A 20,855-nucleotide genomic window follows, 5' to 3' on the forward strand; every position below is an offset into this window, starting at 1 on the left:
GTTAGGTCCCTTTCCACTTTTTTCGTTGTGTTCCAGCATACATGACAGGTCGTCTTATTGTCCTTGTTTGCTCAACTTCTTTAGCTACCTTAAGGAGGTCTTTCGGATCTACATATCTCCATTCAGGTCTGGCTGTCTGTACTGCGTCTCCTAAGTCTTTGTTCATACCGTCAATGAATGCATTCACCAGTATTCTAAATTTCTAACATCAAGTGGGTTTATGCAAATGTACCCCATGTCTGCCCATTTCAGCTGTAACCATCCAAAGTACATCGCTACACTCTCTCCTCTTTGCTGTGTCACATTAGTCAGGAGTACAGACTGCTCTGATTGTTCCACTGTAGCCCACTGTTTTAGTGACTCACAGTACCTCTCCCCAGACCGTGCAGATTTTATCATCCATGCCCCAAGCCTGATTCTTTGCCACATCTGTGTGTGTCTTAATTATATGTCCTAGTACGTCACCTGCCTTTAAACTCACCAACCTCTCTAGGTCTGCCCAGGTACACTGAGGCTCTGTGCACACGGTGCGGATTCTGCTGCGGATCCGCCGCTGCAGATCTGCAGGTGATGTACAGTACCATTAAAGCCTATGTAAAAAAAACCCGCTGTGCACATGCTGCGTTTTTTTCCGCGCGGTTTTTGTGCGGGAAAAAAACAGCAGCATGTGACTTCTTTTGTGCGGTTTTGCTGCAGTTTTCCACCTGCTCCATTCTACAAATCCGCAGGTGGAAAACCGCACAAAAACCGTAGTAAAACCGCGAAAAAACAGGAAGAAATCCGCAGGAAAAATGCAGGTCATTTGACCTGCGGATTTAGTAAAATCAGCGCGGAAAAATCCGCTGGAGAATCCGCACTGTGTGCACATAGCCTTATATGTCTGCTGTACTTCCTTTATCTGTCTGTAAAACGGGAATGGTTGGTCTTCAGGGTCAGGCAACTTCTTTAACAAAGCTAGCTGGTCAGAGGGGCTCCAAGGATAATACACCTGTATGTTTCTTATTTTAGTCGCCCTTCTAGGTCCTGATGCGGTTGGTCATCTGATGTCTTCTGTCAGTTTACTCCTCAAAGGTCAATGTCCCCACTAACCACACTATTATGTCACTACATATGATCTTGTCTGGACAGGATTTAGCGCAACTTACTTAGGTCAGTAGCACAGGTCACACAAGTAGCTATTCAGTCTGGGTTTGTCTGAGTCTGATCACAGTGTTTACAAGTCCATCTGTTTTGCCTGGGTCTCTGGTTAAATTTTGTCAACCAAAACATTCATAATACACCTTCCATACTGCTGCACATTCTCAAACATCATTTATTCACTTGCTATTTTCTTCCCTTGTCTGTGCCTTTTTGTACATCCAAACATTCACACTCTGGTATTTTTGCCTTTTTCAATATTGGTCCCACTTGTTTTACTGCTTCCTTTCTTCTCTGTCTTTTTCAATTTGCATAGCTGTCTTGGATCCCATTGGGGGCACTGACTATACACAGAAAAAGTTGCCCATGGCTTCAACCTTTTTCTCCCGACAGCTCACCTTTATTCTGAAATGCCCCTCTAGTGTGCCTAACCTTATCTACGGGCGGCCACATGTAGCAAGTCAGAGCGAGCTTGCCAAGGTGTAGCGGGAAGGCTCCTTGCCTCTCACCCGGTAGACCTACAGGATGTAACGAGAAGGCTCTCTGCCTCCCGTTAGATCAGCTGGCTAGCATAGGAATAGGCCTTTTTCCTTCCAGCCCAGCTCCATGGATTGTGGGAAGCCTACTTCAACTTAGACAGCTCATCTTGCTTCTGAAATGCCCTTCTGTGTGTCTGGACCTCTGTCTTACAGCCCACACATAGCAAGTCAGAGTGAGCCTGCCAAGGTATATCCAGAGGGCTCCTTGCCCTCGCCTCTCACCCACAACAAAAAAACCCGCTGACTAAAATAAGAAGGCCCAGGTGTGATAGGCCTCTGACCTACTTTATCAGCCATACAGTCGGCTACCTCCTTTGTTGATCCCCAATTTGCCATACAAATTAATCACACAACTAGAAGCAGGGTCAAACACATTAATGACCAAACAATCACTTACAATTTCCTTGTAAATTAGGCACCATATTTTACTTTCAACTTCAACTTACAAAATTTCATTCCACTTCAATTAAGTACTGTTGCTTTAAAATGCACAAATCTTATAGCGAGCATTTCAGAACCACAGAGAATCTGAGCGCAGCTCTGTGAATCCTCTTATTAGACACTCAGCAGAGAAAAGACGAGGGGAGCGAAAGAAGGGGAGAGAAGAAACCGCGCAGCGCCATCCTTCCCCCTCCCATCAGAATGTAGCGTCCTTCACAGAGTAACAGACTGCCATAGCTCTTTAGACTTGATCAAAATCAATTTCTAAAAAACTCACACAACAAGATATGGCCTTACCAGAACCTTGTCTGATGACAAATGCACATATAGCAGGATGCAGCTGGCCTCCACTAATAGAGGCAAGGGGCAGCTCAGGTGCAAACTACTGATAGAAACAACCACCCCACACCTAAGAAACCATGGTGGAGTTGGCTGCCTAGTAGGAAAAATAGAAAAGGCTTGCATAGGACGTCAGTCACACATATATAAGTGTGATGCAAAGTGTCTGGCTTGCCACCTATTAATGACACCCATAGTATTAGCAGGCGGGCTGCTACAGCACTAAAATATGCAACACACAGTGACAGATGCCCAAATAGACCAAGCCAACAAAAAGAGGCCAGACTGCATCCTGCAAAAACTGATGTAAGTGCAAAAAAATTAATGCATACAATGAGTACATCAAATGAGGTATTGGTTAATATTTTGTCCAAAATAGATATACCCTGCAAGCCAACGTCAAGGCTCCTCATGATATTGCAGGTCTCTAACACTAATATCAAAACAGCTAACATAGAAAAAATTCAAAAAACTCACACAACAAGATATGGCCTTCCCAAAACCCTGTCTGATGACAGATGCAGCAGACCTCCACTAATAGAGGCAAGGGGCAGCTCAGGTGCAAACTACTGATAGAAACAACCACCCCACACCTAGCAAACCATGGAGGGGTTGGCTGCCTAGTAGGAAAAATGCAAATAGATAAGGTGTGCATAGGACATCAGTAACACATGTAAGTGTGATGCAAAGTGTCTGGCTTGCAACCTATTAATGACGCCCATAGTATTAGCAGGCGGGCTGCTACAGCACTAAAATATGCAACAGATAGTGACAGACACCCCAATAGACCAAGCCAACAAAATCAATTTCTACAAGAAAAACTCAAAATCACAGGATTTCACTGTAAGAGCATATAACTGTATAATGTGAGTAACTACACCTTACCCTTTTATGGCCAAATGCATTCAGGAAACTTTACAATGGAATGCCACATATAACACGAGCTATATCATTACTCAATTCATTCAGTCTCAGATGTAGATTTGAAATATCTATAACGCATCTGTCCGGGATTCCCCCACAACTAGAAAGGTAACAAATCGACACAAAAATGATGGTGATGATTCATTCATACGCGCTCATTCAGGGATTTTTTTTTTTCCTCTCACTTTTCAGCGGTCATTTGATTTTACAAAGAGAAGATAACAAAAATCCCTTATCTCAATTACTCCTCTCTCATCTCATTCAGAGGTTCTCATAGACATATATACAAGGATTCACACAGCCTGCCTATCTTGCACTTTGGATATTTGACACTTTAACCTACAGCCGTGTTGTGTCCACTGACACTCTGAGAACACCAAAGCCAACTTCTTAAACAACAAGAATCAATCAAAACCAGAGCAACAAAAACCACAGCCCTATACAAAATACAGCCTCATATGATTTACTGCCAATCCAAAATAGAGGCTACACGGAGTCTATCCCAGGCTGTGTGCTACACAGTACACCAGTACACAACCAGTTAGTATATTAGTATATTGCCAGAACAAATTGACAGATAATACAGATGACAATTATTATCTTATTACTCTATTATTCAACTCTCATACGGACATACTCACCGCTCACTGGTGATGTGGGTTCTTTTGAACCGTGTTGTACAGTCTTACCCAGAGATATGTAAAGATCCTTAGAGAGGTTGCAAATGCAAAATCAATGTAAGAATAAATGTTCTCACCTTCTGCAGCCTGGATTTTGAATTTTCAACCTCTCAGGAAACTCCCACATACGGATTCCGAATAGGCTGGTTTCCACGGTCCCCGTTGGGTGTCAAAAACTGTCGTAGCTGCTTTTCGTTCTGACTAAGCGTCAGGTATGCCAGATCACCAGTGAGGCCGGATTAGGAGTTTTCGCCCTTCTGTTCACAAGCGCTTGGAGACAAAGAGACTCAACACACGAGCTGTGGTCAAATCACTTTATCTGAAATATAAGGCAATATTTTATACCATTTACAACAAATGTAATTCTATGGAGCTCATGTAGCCCCCTCATCACCTTCAGAATTATATCATGTTTACAATGTGTCCAGAACATGTTGTAATTGACTATGGAGAACAAATATGATAACAAGTATAGTTTCCTTGAGAACAGAGACTAATAGTCTACATGAGAATAGTTCTAGCAATAATAAGGCAGAAGGCATTAGAAGTCTTAAAGACAATTAAAGGGATATAAAAGCAAACCATTAACTCTTCTATATCATATATAACACCATGTACACATATAATGGAGGTATAGAGCACTATATATAACACCATGTACACATATATATAATAGAGGTATATAGAGCACTGTATATAACACCATGTACAGATATAATGGAGGTATATAGAGCACTATATATAACACCATGTACACATATATAATGGAGGTATATAGAGCAGTGTATATAACACCATGTAAACATATAATGGAGGTATAGAGCACTATATATAACACCCTGTATACATACAGTTCAGACCAAAAGTTTGGACACACCTCATTCAAAGAGTTTTCTTTATTTTCATGACTATGAAAATTGTAGATTCACTCTGAAGGCATCAAAACTATGAATTAACACATGTGGAATTATATAATTAACAAAAAAGTGTGAAACAACTGAAAATATGTCTTATATTCTAGGTTCTTCAAAGTAGCCACCTTTTGCTTTGATTACTGCTTTGCACACTCTTGGCATTCTCTTGATGAGCTTCAAGAGGTAGTCACTGGAAATGGTTTTCACTTCACAGGTGTGCCCTGTCAGGTTTAATAAGTGGGATTTCTTGCCTTATAAATGGGGTTGGGACCATCAGTTGTGTTGTGCAGAAGTCTGGTGGATACACAGCTGATAGTCCTACTGAATAGACTGTTAGAATTTGTATTATGGCAAGAAAAAAGCAGCGAAGTAACGAAAAACGAGTGGCCATCATTACTTTAAGAAATGAAGGTCAGTCAGTTTGAAAAATTGGGAAAACTTTGAAAGTGTCCCCAAGTGCAGTGGCAAAAACCATCAAGCGCTACAAAGAAACTGGCTCACATGAGGACCGCCCTAGGAAAGGAAAACCAAGAGTCACCTCTGCTGCGGAAGATAAGTTCATCCTAGTCACCAGCCTCAGAAATCAAAGGTTAACAGAAGCTCAGATTAGAGACCAGGTCAATGCCACACAGAGTTCTAGCAGCAGACACATCACTACAACAACTGTTAAGAGGAGACTTTGTGCAGCAGGCCTTCATGGTAAAATAGCTGCTAGGAAACCACTGCTAAGGACCGGCAACAAGCAGAAGAGACTTGTTTGGGCTAAAGAACACAAGGAATGGACATTAGACCAGAGGAAATCTGTGCTTTGGTCTGATGAGTCCAAATTTGGGATCTTTGGTTCCAACCACCGTGTCTTTGTGCAACGCAGAAAATGTGAACGGATGGACACTACATGCCTGGTTCCCACCGTGAAGCATGGAGGAGGAGGTGTGATGGTGTGGGGGTGCTTTGTTGGTGACACTGTTGGGGATTTTTTCAAAATTGAAGGCATACTGAACCAGCATGACTTCCACAGCATCTTGCAGCGGCATGCTATTCCATCCAGTTTACGTTTAGTTGGACCATCATTTATTTTTCAACAGGACAATGACCCCAAACACACCTCCAGACTGTGTAAGGGCTATTTGACCAAGGAGGAGAGTGAATGGGGTGCTACACCAGATGACCTGGCCTCCACAGTCACCAGACCTGAACCCAATCGAAATGGTTTGGAACGAGCTGGACCGCAGAGTGAAGGCAAAAGGGCCAACAAGTGCTAAGCATCTCTGGGAACTCCTTCAAGACTGTTGGAAGACCATTTCCGGTGAAAGAGTGTGCAAAGCAGTAATCAAAGCAAAAGTTGGCTACTTTGAAGAACCTAGAATATAAGACATTTTTTCAGTTGTTTCACACTTTTTTGTTAATTATATAATTCCACATGTGTTAATTCATAGTTTTGATGCTTTCAGGGTGAATCTGCAATATTCATAGTCATGAAAATAAAGAAAACTCTTTGAATGAGAAGGTGTGTCCAAACTTTTGGTCTGTACTGTATATAATGGCGGTATAGAGCACTATATATAACACCATGTACACATATATAATGGAGGTATAGAGCAGTGTATATAGCACCATGTACACATATATAATGGAGGTATAGAGCTCTATATATGACATCATGTACACATATATAATTGAGGTATAGAGCAGTATATATAACCCTGTATACATATATAATGGAGGTATAGAGCACTATATATAACACCATGTACACATATATAATGGAGGTATAGAGCAGTATATATAGCACCCTGTACATATATAATGGAGGTATAGAGCTCTATATATGACATCATGTACACATATATAATGGAGTTATAGAGCAGTATATATAACACCCTGTATACATATATAATGGAGGTATAGAGCACTATATATAGTTTATATATAACTTGGCAAAACTAATGTGTATTTAGTCCTGCCAATAAAGCTTCTTTGAATTGAATATATAACACCATGTACACATATAATGGAGGTATAGAGCTCTATATATGACAACATGTACACATATATAATGGAGGTATAGAGCAGTATATATAACACCCTGTACACATATATAATGGAGGTATAGAGCTCTATATATAACATCATGTATACATATATAATGGAGGTATAGAGCAGTATATTCAACACCATGTACACATATAATGGAGGTATAGAGCACTATATATAACATCATGTACACATATAATGGAGGTATAGCGCTCTATATATAACACCATGTACACATATATAATGGAGGTATAGAGCACTATATATAACACCCTGTATACATATATAATGGAGGTATAGAGCAGTATATATAACACCCTGTATACATATATAATGGAGGTATAGAGCACTATATATAACACCATGTACATATATATAATGGAGGTATATAGAGCACTATATATAACACCATGTACATATATGTAATGGAGGTATATAGAGCACTATATATAACACCATGTACACATATAATGGAGGTATATAGAGCACTATATATAACACCATTTACACATATATAATGGAGGTATAGAGCTCTATATATGACATCATGTACACATATATAATGGAGGTATAGAGCAGTATATATAACACCATGTACACATATAATGGAGGTATAGTGCTCTATATATAACATAATAATCTTTTTTATATAGCACCAACATATTCTGCAGCACTTTACAGTTTAACAGTTTTAAAACACAAGTCAGAAGTAACAGCATTAACAATACAATAATTAAAGCAAAATAAGACGACCCTGCTCGTGAGAGCTTACAATCTACAGTGAGATGGGGGAGATACAAAGTACAGGTGTGTATTTACAATGATGTATTTACAATGATGCTCCAGCCATCTTGAGGGAGTGAGGGATGGATGGAGATAGTGAATGGGCTACACATGCACACTTAGGCTGCGTGCACACGCTGCGGATTCACCTGCGGATTTTTCCATGCGGATCCGCAGGTAAAACAGAAGGTAAAGTGACCTGCGGTTTTCCCCTGCGGTTTGACACCTGGACAATGGAATAAGTGTCAAACCGCAGCGGAATCCGCAGAAAGAATTGACATGCTGCGGATTTCAAACCGCAGCTTTTCCGCACGGAAAAATCCGCAGCGTGTGCACAGCGGATTTGAAAACCCATAGGATAACATTATACTGTACACTGCGGTTCTGCAGGGCCAAATCCGCTGCGGATCCGCAGCAGAATTCGCAGCGTGTGCACATACCCTTACACATAGAATGACTTTGATTAGTGAACGTGATAGGCCACTCTGGACAAATGTGTTTTGAAGGAGCGCCTGAAACTATGCAAATTGTGAATAGTCCTAATTTCTTGGGGAAGAGCATTCCAGAGGATTGGCACAGCGCGGGAGAAGTCTTGGAGTCGGGAGTGGGAGGTATGGATTAGTGCACAGGTTAGTCGAAAGTTGTTTGCAGAGCACAGCGGTCGGTTAGGCTGATAGACAAAAATGAGGGAGGAGATGTAGGGGGTGCCGCACTGTGGAGAGCTTTGTGGGTGAGAACAAGTACTTTGATTTGGATCCTATAATGAATGGGCAGCCAATGTAAGGACTGGCGAAGAGCGGACGTGTCCGAGTACCGATTAGCCAGATAGATGACCCTGGCTGCTGCATTAAGTATGGACTGGAGAGGGGATAGTCGAGTAACGGGGAGGCCAATTAATAGAGCGTTGCAGTAATCCAGGCGGGAGTGGATCAACGCTACAGTGAGTGTTTTTGTTGTTTCCATGGTGAGAAAAGGGCGGATTTTAGAGATGTTCTTTAGGTGTAAGTTGCAAGAGCGGGCAAGAGATTGTATATGGGATGTGAAGGAGAAATTGGTGTCAAACATAACACCCAGACAGTGCGCCTGCTGCTGGGGTGTCATTGTGGTGCCACCCACGGAGAGGGAAATGTCAGATTTAGGGAGGTTAGTAGACGGCGGGAGCAGAAGAAGTTCAGTTTTGGAGAGGTTGAGTTTCAAATAGAGAGCGGACATGATGTTGGAGACTGCGGACAGACAGTCACTGGCGTTCTGTAGTACAGCGGGGGTAAGGTCGGGGAATGACGTGTATAGTTGTGTGTCATCAGCATAAAGATGATACTCAAAGCCAAATCTGCGGATGGTCTGTCCAATTGGGGCAGTGTAGAGAGAGAAGAGAAGGGGGCTAAGGACTGAGCCCTGAGGTACCCCGACAGCGAGAGGAAGAGGAGATGACGTGGAGCCAGACAACAAAACACTGAAGGAGCGGTCAGAAAGATAGGAAGAGAACCAGGAGAGAGCAGTGTCCTTAATGCCTTGTAACTGGAGCCTAAAGAGTAGGAGATGGTGGTCAACAGTGTCGAAAGCTGCAGATAGGTCAAAAAGAATGAGCAGAGAGTGGTCACCATTACGTTTTGCTGTCAGAAGGTTATTGGTCACTTTGATGAATGCAGTTTCAGTCGAATGTAGGGGGCGGAAGCCGGACTGTGAAGGGTCTAGAAGGGAGTGAGTGGAGAGGTACCGGGTAAGGCGGGAGTAAACTAGGCGCTCCAAAAGTTTAGAGATGAAGGGGAGATTGGAGACTGGTCTGTAGTAGTTTGTGCAGGATGGGTCGAGAGCGGGTTTCTTTAGTAATGGAGTAACGATGGCGTGTTTGAAGTAGGATGGGAAAATGCCCGAGGAGAGGGAGAGATTAAAGATTGCAGTTAGGTGAATTGTGACGACTGGAGAGGGAGACTGGAGGAGATGTGAGGGAATGGGGTTGGTAGTGCATGTGGTTGGAAGAGAAGAGTCTGGAGACTTCTTCTGTGATGGGATCAAATGTGGAAAGTGAGCCAGGGGAGATGCAGGAAGGGATGGGAGTCACAGCACTTGGTGGCTGGGAGCAGATTTCCTGACGGATATTATCTATTTTTTCTGTATAGTGGGAGGCCAGGTCATCAGCAAAAATGTCTGTGATAGGGGCTCGTGCTTTCAGCCTGAGGAGGGAGTGAAAGGTGTCAGAAAGTTTCTTGGGGTTGTTGGCTAGTGAGGAGATCAGGGAGGTGAAGGTCAGCATTATAGGTTCTTAACATAAATTTGAAGTGGATGAAGTCTTCTGGTGTATGGGTTTCTCTCCATAGGCGTTCAGCACTCCTAGAGCATCGCTGGAGAAGTTGAGTTTGTAATGTGAGCCATGGCTGTTTTACTCTGTGCTTGGAGGTTCTGAGGATGAGGGGAGCTACTTGGTCAAGGGTGCTTCTAAGAGTGTCGTTGTAGTGATGAACAGCCAGATCAGGACAGGAAAAAGGAGATTGTGGACAGTGATGAGTATAGGGAGTCTGAAAGTGTCTGAGGGTTAAGTAGATTTCTGACTGTGTGGTAGATAGGAGTGAGCTGGAGTGGGCGAGGATTTGTGAGGGTGAAGGAGAGAATGTTGTGGTCAGAGAGTGGAAGCGGTGAGTTATTTAGGTTGGAGATTGAACAGAGCCGGACAAAGACCAGATCAAGGGTGTTACCGTCCTTGTTTGTCTCAGAGGTTGAAAGCTGCGAGAGGCCTAGAGAGTTGGTTAGTGATAGAAGCTGGGATGCAGATGTGGAAGTAGGGCTGTTAATGGGGATGTTGAAGTCTCCCAGGATAAGAGTTGGTAGTTCTGAGGACATAAAGTGCGGCAGCCAGGCTGAAAAGTGGTCAAGGAAGTGGGTGGGTGAGCCTGGGGGCCAGTATATGATCTTTACTCTGAGGGAGAGGGGACGGAAGAGCCTGATGGTGTGGACCTCAAAAGAAGGGAATATGAGAGATGGAACTGGGGGAATGACCTGGAAAGTGCATTGTGGGGACAGGAGTATGCCGACTCCACCACCATGTCTGTTTGTGGGTCTCGGGGAATGAGAGAATTGTAAGCCACCATAGGAAATGGCAGCAGGACAGACAGTGTCAGAATCCTGAATCCAGGTTTCAGTGAGGGCCAGCAGATTAAGAGAGTTGTTCAGAAAGTAGTTGTGCAGGAAAGGAAGCTTGTTACAAACAGACCGTGGATTCCAGAGGGCACAATTAAAAGATGGAGCTGAGGGAGTGCAAGTAATATTAATAAGATTATTATGGTTTCGATATGAGGTAGGGTATGGGTTGAGGTTGGGGGATGGTGGACCCAGGGTTGGGGGAGATGTCCCCTGAAATCAGTAGGAGTAGGAAGATAAAGAGCAAATAGTTGTTGGAATTGTAAGTAGGTTTTTTCTGCTATGCGTTTGGGCAAGATGGGCTGAGGTTTCTCAGGAAGGTGAGGAGTGCATGGGAGCTGTACATGGGAGAGGCAAGTTTAGAGGGGTTGATGTGTATGAGTCGTTATGGAGTGGGGAATGGGGTGGTGACTGTGGATGGCAAGGGAGCACAGGAGGATAGAAATAAAGCACATGGTTAAAGGGGAAAGCAAAGTGTGGGTTACCTGACTCCTGACCTGATTAACTGCCATGGATAACTGCCGTTTTCTTGATGCTTTGCTTATGGGATGCTTGCGTGCTTCCCCTTAGGAACTACTGCATATGTAGGCCACACTACAGGGTCAGGAGAGAGGGATTGTGGGAGCTGGTTTGGGATAATTTGGCAGCTGGGGCCAGCACACCAGGGGGTGGTTAGATGATCAAAGGCACTAGACCAGGCTGCATCTGTATGCTATAGCACCTTCCACCTGTTAAGATCTAGCGAGGCTCCAGTCAACGATATAAGGCCGGTTTCACATTTGCGCTTTTGAGCGCAGCGACGGCCTGCGCACGGCCGCCGCAAAGCCCCACCCCCTGCCGCGCCTCCGCCAGTAGCTCCGCCTACCAGCGCATAACGCTGCATGCGTCCCCTATCTTTATCACTTGGGGCGCAGGCCGTGCGCAGTATGCGTTTGGCGGCGCATGCGTCCTTTTGACGGTGCGCCGACCAGCGCCAAACGCAACCTGCTGCAGTCAAAAGGACGCATGCGCCGCCAAACGCATACTGCGCACGGCCTGCACCCCCAGTGATAAAGATAGGGGACGCATGACGCATGCAGCGTCATGTGCCGGTAGGCGGAGCTACCAGCGGAGGCTCGGCAGGGGGCGGGGCTTTGCGGCGGCCGTGCGCAGGCCGTCGCTGCGCTCAAAAGCGCAAATGTGAAACCGGCCTAAAGTACTAAGTATTAAATACAGTGCAACAAATGAATTATACCAAAGCTGTAGCAGGCACATTAAAATATGTCGCAAAATGGTAAAGCAGCAGAAGACAGACAGCAAGCAGAAGTATGGACTTGTACCATTCAGGCTGCTTGCTAACAGTGAATAGAGTGAATACATGCAGGGTGGATCAGTTGATTACCATTTGGATATATTGCACACCCTGTACACATATATAATGACGGTATAGAGCACTATATATAACACCATGTACACATATATAATGGAGGTATATAGAGCACTATATATATAACACCATGTACAGATATAATGGAGGTATATAGAGCACTATATATAACACCCTGTAGACCTATAATGGAGGTATAGAACTCTATATATAACACCATATACACATATATAATGGAGGTATAGAACTCTATAGATTCAAAGATTCAAAGAAGCTTTATTGGCAGGACTAAATACACATCAGTTTTGCCAAAGCAAGTGTACAAAAGGGAATAGGGATAGGGACTGTAGGGTTGTTGGGTGGGGGCTGTAGGAAAGGTGGATAGGGCATATCCAGGATGGGGCTATAGAAGTCCATGGCATAGGGAAGGTGGATTGGGGGGATGGGGGCAGATCCAGGGTGGGGGCTATAGAAGTCCATGGCATATCATAATTCTCTTTCTCGCAGTCTGTGACATTCGCTCACATACCACGCTGCTATCTCCACTGCTCTCTCTTCTTCCCCCAGCAGGTTATATGTTTTCTCTTCCTCCTTCATGGTGATGAAATCCGGGAAGAGATTGGATAGTCTCCTGAAATGAGTGTCCCTCACTGCTGAGTATTTGGAGCAGTGTAGCAGTAAGTGGGTTTCGGCCTCCTGGTCACAGTGTTGGCACAGTCTTTCCTCCCTGGGCTTGTAGCGCTGCCTGTGTCCGCCAAATTCAATGGCCAGACTGTGAGTCTATATCGGCTCAGGATCTTGCGGTCTCTGGGGTCTGGGAGTTTCTCCAGATATGGAGCCAGTCTGTAGTCTCTCTGTAGACTCTGGTACATGGTCAGTTTCTGTGAGCTGATGATGCCGTTCTTCCAGTCACTGACATACCTCTCCTGGCCTTCGTCTACCATATTCCTGATTCTGGCTTTTGTCAGGTTGTTGTGATTGGTGTTCTGGTCAGGTTGGGTTTGGGTGGGCTGTTCCAAGGGTCCTAGTTTTTCTGTTTCATCTACATGTGTCAGGGCTTTATGGTGATGGGAGCTTGTATTGCTCCTATGTAGGTGAGCCCGGAATGACAGTGCCCTCTTTAGAACCGTTAGGCTGTGTGCACACGTTGCGGATTCTGCTGCGTTTCCGCAGCGTTTTTGCCGCTGCGGAAACGCAGCAGTTCCGCTGACCAAGTACAGTACAATGAAACCCTATGGGGTTTCAAAAACGCTGTGCTGACGGTGTGGTTTTTTCCGCGCAGTTTTGCTGCGGTTTTCAAACCACAGCATGTCAATTGTTTGTGCGGTTTCCGCAGCGGTTTCACACCTTTAACATAGTAGAGGTGTGAAACCGCAGGGCAAAACCGCAGACCAAACCGCAGGAAAACCGCAGGTCACTTTACCTGGGGTTTTACCTGCGTTTCCACGCGGAAAAAACCGCAACGGAATCCGCAAGGTGTGCACATAGCCTTAGGTGTAGAGGGAATCTTCCCGGCAAGCACTGTTGGAGATGCTTCGATGGACTTGGAGAAGGTGCTATATATATGGTGTTATATAATGGAGGTATATAGAGCACTATAACACCATGTACACATAATGGAGGTATATAGAACACTATAACACCATGTACACATATAATGGAGGTATAGAGCACTATATATAACACCATTTACACATATAGGAGGTATAGAGCACTATATAACACCATGTACACATATATAAAGGAGGTATAGCGCTCTATATATAGCACCATGTACACATATATAATGGAAATATATAGAGCACTATATATAACACCATGTACACATATATAATGGAGGTATAGAGCTCTATATATAACACCCTGTGCACATACAGTATATAATGGAGGTACAGAGCAGTATATATAACATCATGTTCACATATATAATGGAGGTATAGAGCAGTATATATAACACCATGTACACATATATAATGGAGGTATATAGAGCACTACATATAACACCATGTACACATACACTCACTGGCCACTTTATTAGGTACACCTGTCCAACTGTGTGTTAAGACTTAATTTCTAATCAGCCAATCACATGGCGGCAACTCAGTGCATTTAGGCATGTAGACATGGTCAAGACAATCTCCTGCAGTTCAAACCGAGCATCAGTATGGGGAAGAAAGGTGATTTGAGTGCCTTTGAACGTGGCATGATTGTTGGTGCCAGAAGGGCTGGTCTGAGAATTTCAGAAACTGCTGATCTACTGGGATTTTCACGCACAACCATCTCTAGGGTTTACAGAGAATGGTCCGAAAAAGAAAAAAAATCCAGTGAGCGGCAGTTCTGTGGCCGGAAATGCCATGTTGATGCCAGAGGTCAGAGGAGAATGGGCAGACTGGTTCGAGCTGATAGAAAGGCAACAGTGACTCAAATTGCCACCCGTTACAACCAAGGTAGGCAGAAGAGCATCTCTGAACGCACAGTACGTCGAACTTTGAGGCAGATGGGCTACAGCAGCAGAAGACCACACTGGGTACCACTCCTCTCAGCTAAGAACAGGAAACTGAGGCTACAATTTGCACAAGCTCATCGAAATTGGACAGTAGAAGATTGGAAAAACGTTGCCTGGTCTGATGAGTCTCGATTTCTGCTGCGACATTCGGATGGTAGGGTCAGAATTTGGCGTAAACAACATGAAAGCATGGATCCATCCTGCCTTGTATCAACGGTTCAGGCTGGTGGTGGTGGTGTCATGGTGTGGGGAATTTTTTCTGGGCACTCTTTGGGCCCCTTGGTACCAATTGAGCATCGTTGCAACGCCACAGCCTACCTGAGTATTGTTGCTGACCATGTCCATCCCTTTATGACCACAATGTACCCAACATCTGATGGCTACTTTCAGCAGGATAATGCGCCATGTCATAAAGCTCGAATCATCTCAGATTGGTTTCTTGAACATGACAATGAGTTTACTGTACTCAAATGGCCTCCTCAGTCACCAGATCTCAATCCAATAGAGCATCTTTGGGATGTGGTGGAACGGGAGATTCGCATCAGGGATGTGCAGCCGACAAATCTGCGCCAACTGTGTGATGCCATCATGTCAATATGGTCCAAAATCTCTGAGGAATGCTTCCAGCACCTTGTTGAATCTCTGCCACGAAGAATTGAGGCAGTTCTGAAGGCAAAAGGGGGTCCAACCCCTTACTAGCATGGTGTACCTAATAAAGTGGCCAGTGAGTGTATATAATGGAGGTATGCTGTGTTACTTCTATGCTAGATGTAATGGGACATAGGCCATTCTAAAAGTTCAACTTTTGTCTTGTCAGTCCACACAGTTTTCTCCCAAATGTGTTGGGGATCATCAAGACGTTTTATGGCAACTTTGAGATGAGCCTTTATATTCTTAATGCTCAGCAGAGGTTTTTTGACTTGGAACATTTTTGCCCAGTCCCTTTCTTATGGTAAAGTCATTAACACTGACCTTAACTGAGGCAATTGAGGCAATGTGGGGTAATTTTGGTAGGCTGGCCACTCCTGGGAAGGTTCACCACTGTTCCATGTTTTCACCATTTGTGAATAATGACTCTCGCTGTGGTTCGCTGGAGTCCTAGAGTTTTTGAAATGGCTTTATAACCTTTTCCAAACTGATAGATCTCAATTACATTCTCAATTACATTCTCATTTATTCCAGATTTTTTTTGGATCGCAGCATGATATCTACCTTTTGAGCATCTTTTGGTCTACTTCACTTTGGCAGGCAAATTGAGCACGCAATTCACTTGTTAAAGACTAAACTTCAGACAGAAGGGCCCACAAACAAACAGCAACTGAAAACCACCGCAATGAAGGCCTGGCAGAGCATCAAAAAGGACGAAACACAGCGTCTGGTGATGTCCATGAGTTCAAGACTTTAGGCAGTCATTGCCAACAAAGGGTTTTCAACCAAGTGAATGAACATTTTATTTACAATTATTTAATCTGTCCAATTACTTTTGGTCCCTTTCAAAACAGGGTGGCACATGTTAAGGAGCTGAAACTTCTAAACCCTTCATCCAATTTTAATGTGGATAGTGGATACCCTCAAATGAAAGCTGAAAGTCTGAACTTCAGCTGCATCTGAATTGTTTTGTTTAAAATTCATTGTGGTAATGTCTAGAACCAAAATTAGAAAAATGTCTCTGTCCAAATATATATGGACCTAACTGTATGTTTAATTGTGAACCATTCCATTGTAGATTTTGCTTTATGTTTGGAATCATTGTCTTGTTGGAAGACAAATCTCTGTCCCAGTATCAGGTCTTTAGCAGACTCCAACAGGTTTTCTTCAAGAATGGTCCTGTATTTGGCTCCATCCATCTTCCCATCAATTTGAACCATCTTCCCTGTCCCTGCTGAAGAAAAGCAGCCCCAAACCACAATGCTGCCACCACCATGTTTGTCAGTGGGGGATGGTGTGTTCAGGGTGATGAGCTGTGTTGCCTTTACGCCAAACATATCGTTTGGCATTGTTGCCAAAAAGTTCGATTTTGGTTTCATCTGACCAGAGTACCTTCTTCCACGTGTTTGGTGTGTCTCCCAGTTGGCTTGTTGCAAACTTTAAACAACACTTTTTATGCATACCTTTGAGAAATGGCTTTCTTCTTGCCACTCTTCCATAAAGGCCAGATTGGTGCAGTGTACAACTGATTGTTGTCCTATGGACAGACTGTCCCACCTCAGTTGTAGATCTCTGCAGTTCATCCAGAGTGATCATGGGCCTCTTGGCTGCATCTCTGATCAGTCTTCTCCTTGTTTGAGATGAAAGTTTAGAGGGACGGCTGGTTCTTGGTAGATTTGCAGTGGTATGATACTCCTTCCATTTCAATATGATCGCTTGCACAGTGCTCCTTGGGATGTTTAAAGTTTTGGAAATCATTTTGTAACCAAATCCGGCTTTAAACTTCTCCACAACAGTATCACGGACCTGCCTGTTGTGTTCCTTGGTCTTCATGATGCTCTCTGTGCTTCAAACAGAACCCTGAGGCTGTGTGCACACGCTGCGGATTTTGCTGCGGTTCCGCAGCGGTTTTGGCCGCTGCGGACCCGCAGCAGTTTTTGCTGCGGTGTACAGTACCATGATTCCCTATTGGAATCAAAAACCGCAGTGCAGACGGTGCGGAATTTTCCGCGCGGATTATCTGCGGTTTTCAATCCGCAGAAAGAATTGACATGTCAATTCTTTCTGCGGATTCTCCTGCGGTTTGCCATCTCCTCCATTGAGGAGATGAAAAACCGCAGGGCAAAACCGCAGAGCAATCCGCAGGTAAAACCGCAGGTCTTTTGACCTGCGGTTTCACCTGCGGATTTTACAAAATCCGCGCGGATGAATCCGCACATAATCCGCAGCGTGTGCACACAGCCTGAGACTATCACAGAGCAGGTGCATTTATACGGAGACTTGATTACACACAGGTGGATTATATTTATCATCATTAGTCATTTAGGACAACATTAGATCATTCAGAGATCCACAATGAACTTCTGGAGTGCGTTTGCTGCGCTGTAACTAAAGGGGCTGAATAATATTGCACGCCCCACTTTTCAGTTATTGACTTACCACATAAATTTAAAATAACCAATAAATTTCGTTCAACTTCACAATTGTTTTCCACTTGTTGATTCATCACCAAAAATTTACATTTGGTATCTTTATGTTTGACGCATGATATGTGGCAAAAGGTTGAAAAGTTCCAGGGGGCCGAATACTTTTGCAATACACTGTATCTTTGTCTAATATTTTAATTTGTTTGGTGATCTGAAACATTTAAGTGTGACAAACATGCAAAAGAATAGGAAATCAGGAAGGGGCAAATACTTTTCACACAAGTGTAATGGAGATATACAGCACTATATATAACCTTGTGTACACATATAATGGAGGTATAGAGCGCTATATATAACATCATGTACACATAAAGGAGATATAGAGCATTATGTTCACACATTTAAAATGGGGGTATAGAGCACTCTATGTAATATCATGTACAAACATATATAATGGAGGTATAGACCATCATGTACAACATCATGAACAGTGGCATGTAAAAGTTTGGGCACCCTTTTTGTTTGTGCACATAACTTTGACCAAGATTCCAGCCTGTTAGGATTATGGATTGTTCACTGTCATCATTTACAAAGGCCAGGTAAGTTGTGCCAAAAAACAGCAGCCAAGGGTTCTTGTAAGCAGCTGCCTAGCACTCTGAAAATGGTGAAGGCCCACAAGGCAGGCGAAGGCTATAAGAAGATAGCAAAGCATTTTCAAGTTGCCATTTCCTTAGTTTAAAATGTAATTAAGAAACAGCAGTTAACAGAAACAGTAGAGGACAAGATATGGTCTGCAAAATTTCAGTGAGGGCTTCATGTAGGACTACTAGAGAGGCAAATCTGAACCCCCACTTCCCCGGAAAAGACCTTCAGAAACATTTAGTAGACTCTGAAATTGTGATACATTGTTCTACTGTTCAGAGACACTTGCACAAATATGGCCTTCATGTAAGAGTCATCAGAAGAAAACCTGTCCTTTGTCATCATAAAATTCAGCTTCAGAAGCATGCAAAATAACATCGAAACAACCTTGATGCATTGTGGAAACAAGTCCTGTGGACCGATGAGGTGAAAATAGAACTCTTTAGCCACAATGATCAAAGGTACATGTGGAGGAAAAAGGGCACAGAATTTCGGGAAAAGAACATCTCGCCAACCATTAAGCATGTGAACATTTCACTGGTAGAGGGAAGAATGGATTCAATGAAATTTCAACAAATTCTTGATGCAAACATAACACCCATCTATAAAAAAAAAAAAGCTGAAGTTCAAAAGAGGATGGCTTCTACAAATGGATAATAATCCTAAACACACATCCAAGTCTACAATAGACTACCTCAAAAGGCGCAAGTTGAAGGTTATACAATGGCCATCACAGTTCCCTGATCTGAACATCATTGAAAATCTGTGGCTAGACCTCAAAATAGCATTGCATGCAAAACGACCAGAAATCTCACAGAACTGGAAGAATTTTCCAAGGAAGAATGGATGAAAATCCCACAAACAAGAATTGAAAGGCTCTTGTTTGTCTACAAAAAGTGTTTTGAAAGCTGTGAAACTGTCAAAAGGATGTGTACTAACCATGAAGGGTGCCCAAACTTTAGCATCAGCCCTTTTTCCTTTTTCTAATTTTTAAAATGTAAAAGATAAAAATATATATTTTTTGTTGTTGCCTGAAATACAAATGTGTCACCTTTAAAGGGAACCTGTCAGCAGGATTGTGCACAGTAACCTACAGACAGTGTCAGGTTGATGCCGTTATACTGATTATAATAGTACCTTGGTTGATGAAATCCATCTTGTGGTTGTTTAATCCAACAACGACACTGTCTGTAGGCTAGTGAGAAAAATCCTGCTGACCGGTTCGTTTTAACCTTAGCCCTTTTAGAGATCATTTAATCTTCAGCTTGCTTATTTTCACAACAACATGAATTTTTACATGCCACTGTATATAGTGTAGGTATAGAGCACTTTGTTTAACATCATGTACACATATAATGCCTCTGCTAGCAGCATCAGAAAGTACGGTTCATGCCACCAGTCCAAACTTTTAATCTTGAGAAATGCACTGCCCTTGGCAGACAGGAAATAGGGTAGCAGGGAGCCTGACGAAAAAAAAAACCCTTTTAAACAGCTGATTCCTTAGTTTGTCCAGTAAAATTTTAGGTCCTTTTATTGTAAATGGGGTAAGTCGGCTGTCTCTGGTGTGTTCTGCTATTATGATAAAGCATAACGCCTGATTTAAAAAATGCAGAAAGTGGTTTTATGCTGGTGACTTAGATATTTGAGTGTTTAGAGTTAAATGTTTGATATTTCAAATCCTTCTTTCTCTCAGCTTACACCTTGGATGGACTCCTGGTCTTTGCTCTGCTTTTTGTCTGTACCTGCGCATACTTCAGAAAGGTTCCACGTTTACGTTCTTGGCTTTTGTCGGAGAAGAAAGGAGTATGGGGAGTTTTCTATAAGGGTAAGTATATAGGTTTTCAAATATTGCTTAATAATTGGATTGTCCCGAATTAGAAAAAAAGAATCTGTTTATATGCATAAATAGCACTAGGCTTATCCGTAGACCTGGTTATTTTTATTTTATTTGTTATAGCGCCATTAAGTCCACAACGATTTACAGACATCATCATCCTCCCTGTCCCTATTGAGACTCAGAATCTAAGTATTACAGCGCTTGGCAAATAATCAGCCCATATACAGGCGTGGCACTGTTTATGGAAAAAATAGACAGAAGATTTTTATGATGCTACATTATTTATTCAGTGTATATTTCCAATTTTCAGCATATTATTATGGGGCGTCTCCCTCTGTTAGTCAGGATGTGGACGGCTGCCATCCATTGAACACAGTGTACACTCATTGTTTTCGGCACACACCCTGAAGTGAGAAGATCACTGTCAGCCAAACTTTAAGCCTTCTGAACCTAGTACCATCTCTAGCTGCAGGCATCCATGGCACATGATCCTGATTTTTCTGT

The 20,855-nt window shown here is 43.1% G+C and overlaps 1 protein-coding gene across 2 annotated transcripts in view; it reads left to right on the plus strand.

Annotated features, from left to right (window-relative positions):
* Positions 1–20,855, plus strand: part of TMEM167B (transmembrane protein 167B) — a 73,732-nt gene that overhangs the window by 25,473 nt on the left and 27,404 nt on the right. For both annotated transcript variants that reach the window (XM_073561046.1, XM_073561045.1), the window contains one exon: positions 20,208–20,339. In XM_073561046.1, coding sequence (XP_073417147.1) covers positions 20,208–20,339 — 132 coding nt within the window. The remainder of the gene's footprint in view (positions 1–20,207; positions 20,340–20,855) is intronic.

Source organism: Dendrobates tinctorius, unplaced genomic scaffold, assembly GCF_039654945.1.
Source record: "Dendrobates tinctorius isolate UK_male_01 unplaced genomic scaffold, ASM3965494v1 ptg000312l, whole genome shotgun sequence".
Lineage (NCBI taxonomy): Eukaryota > Metazoa > Chordata > Amphibia > Anura > Dendrobatidae > Dendrobates > Dendrobates tinctorius.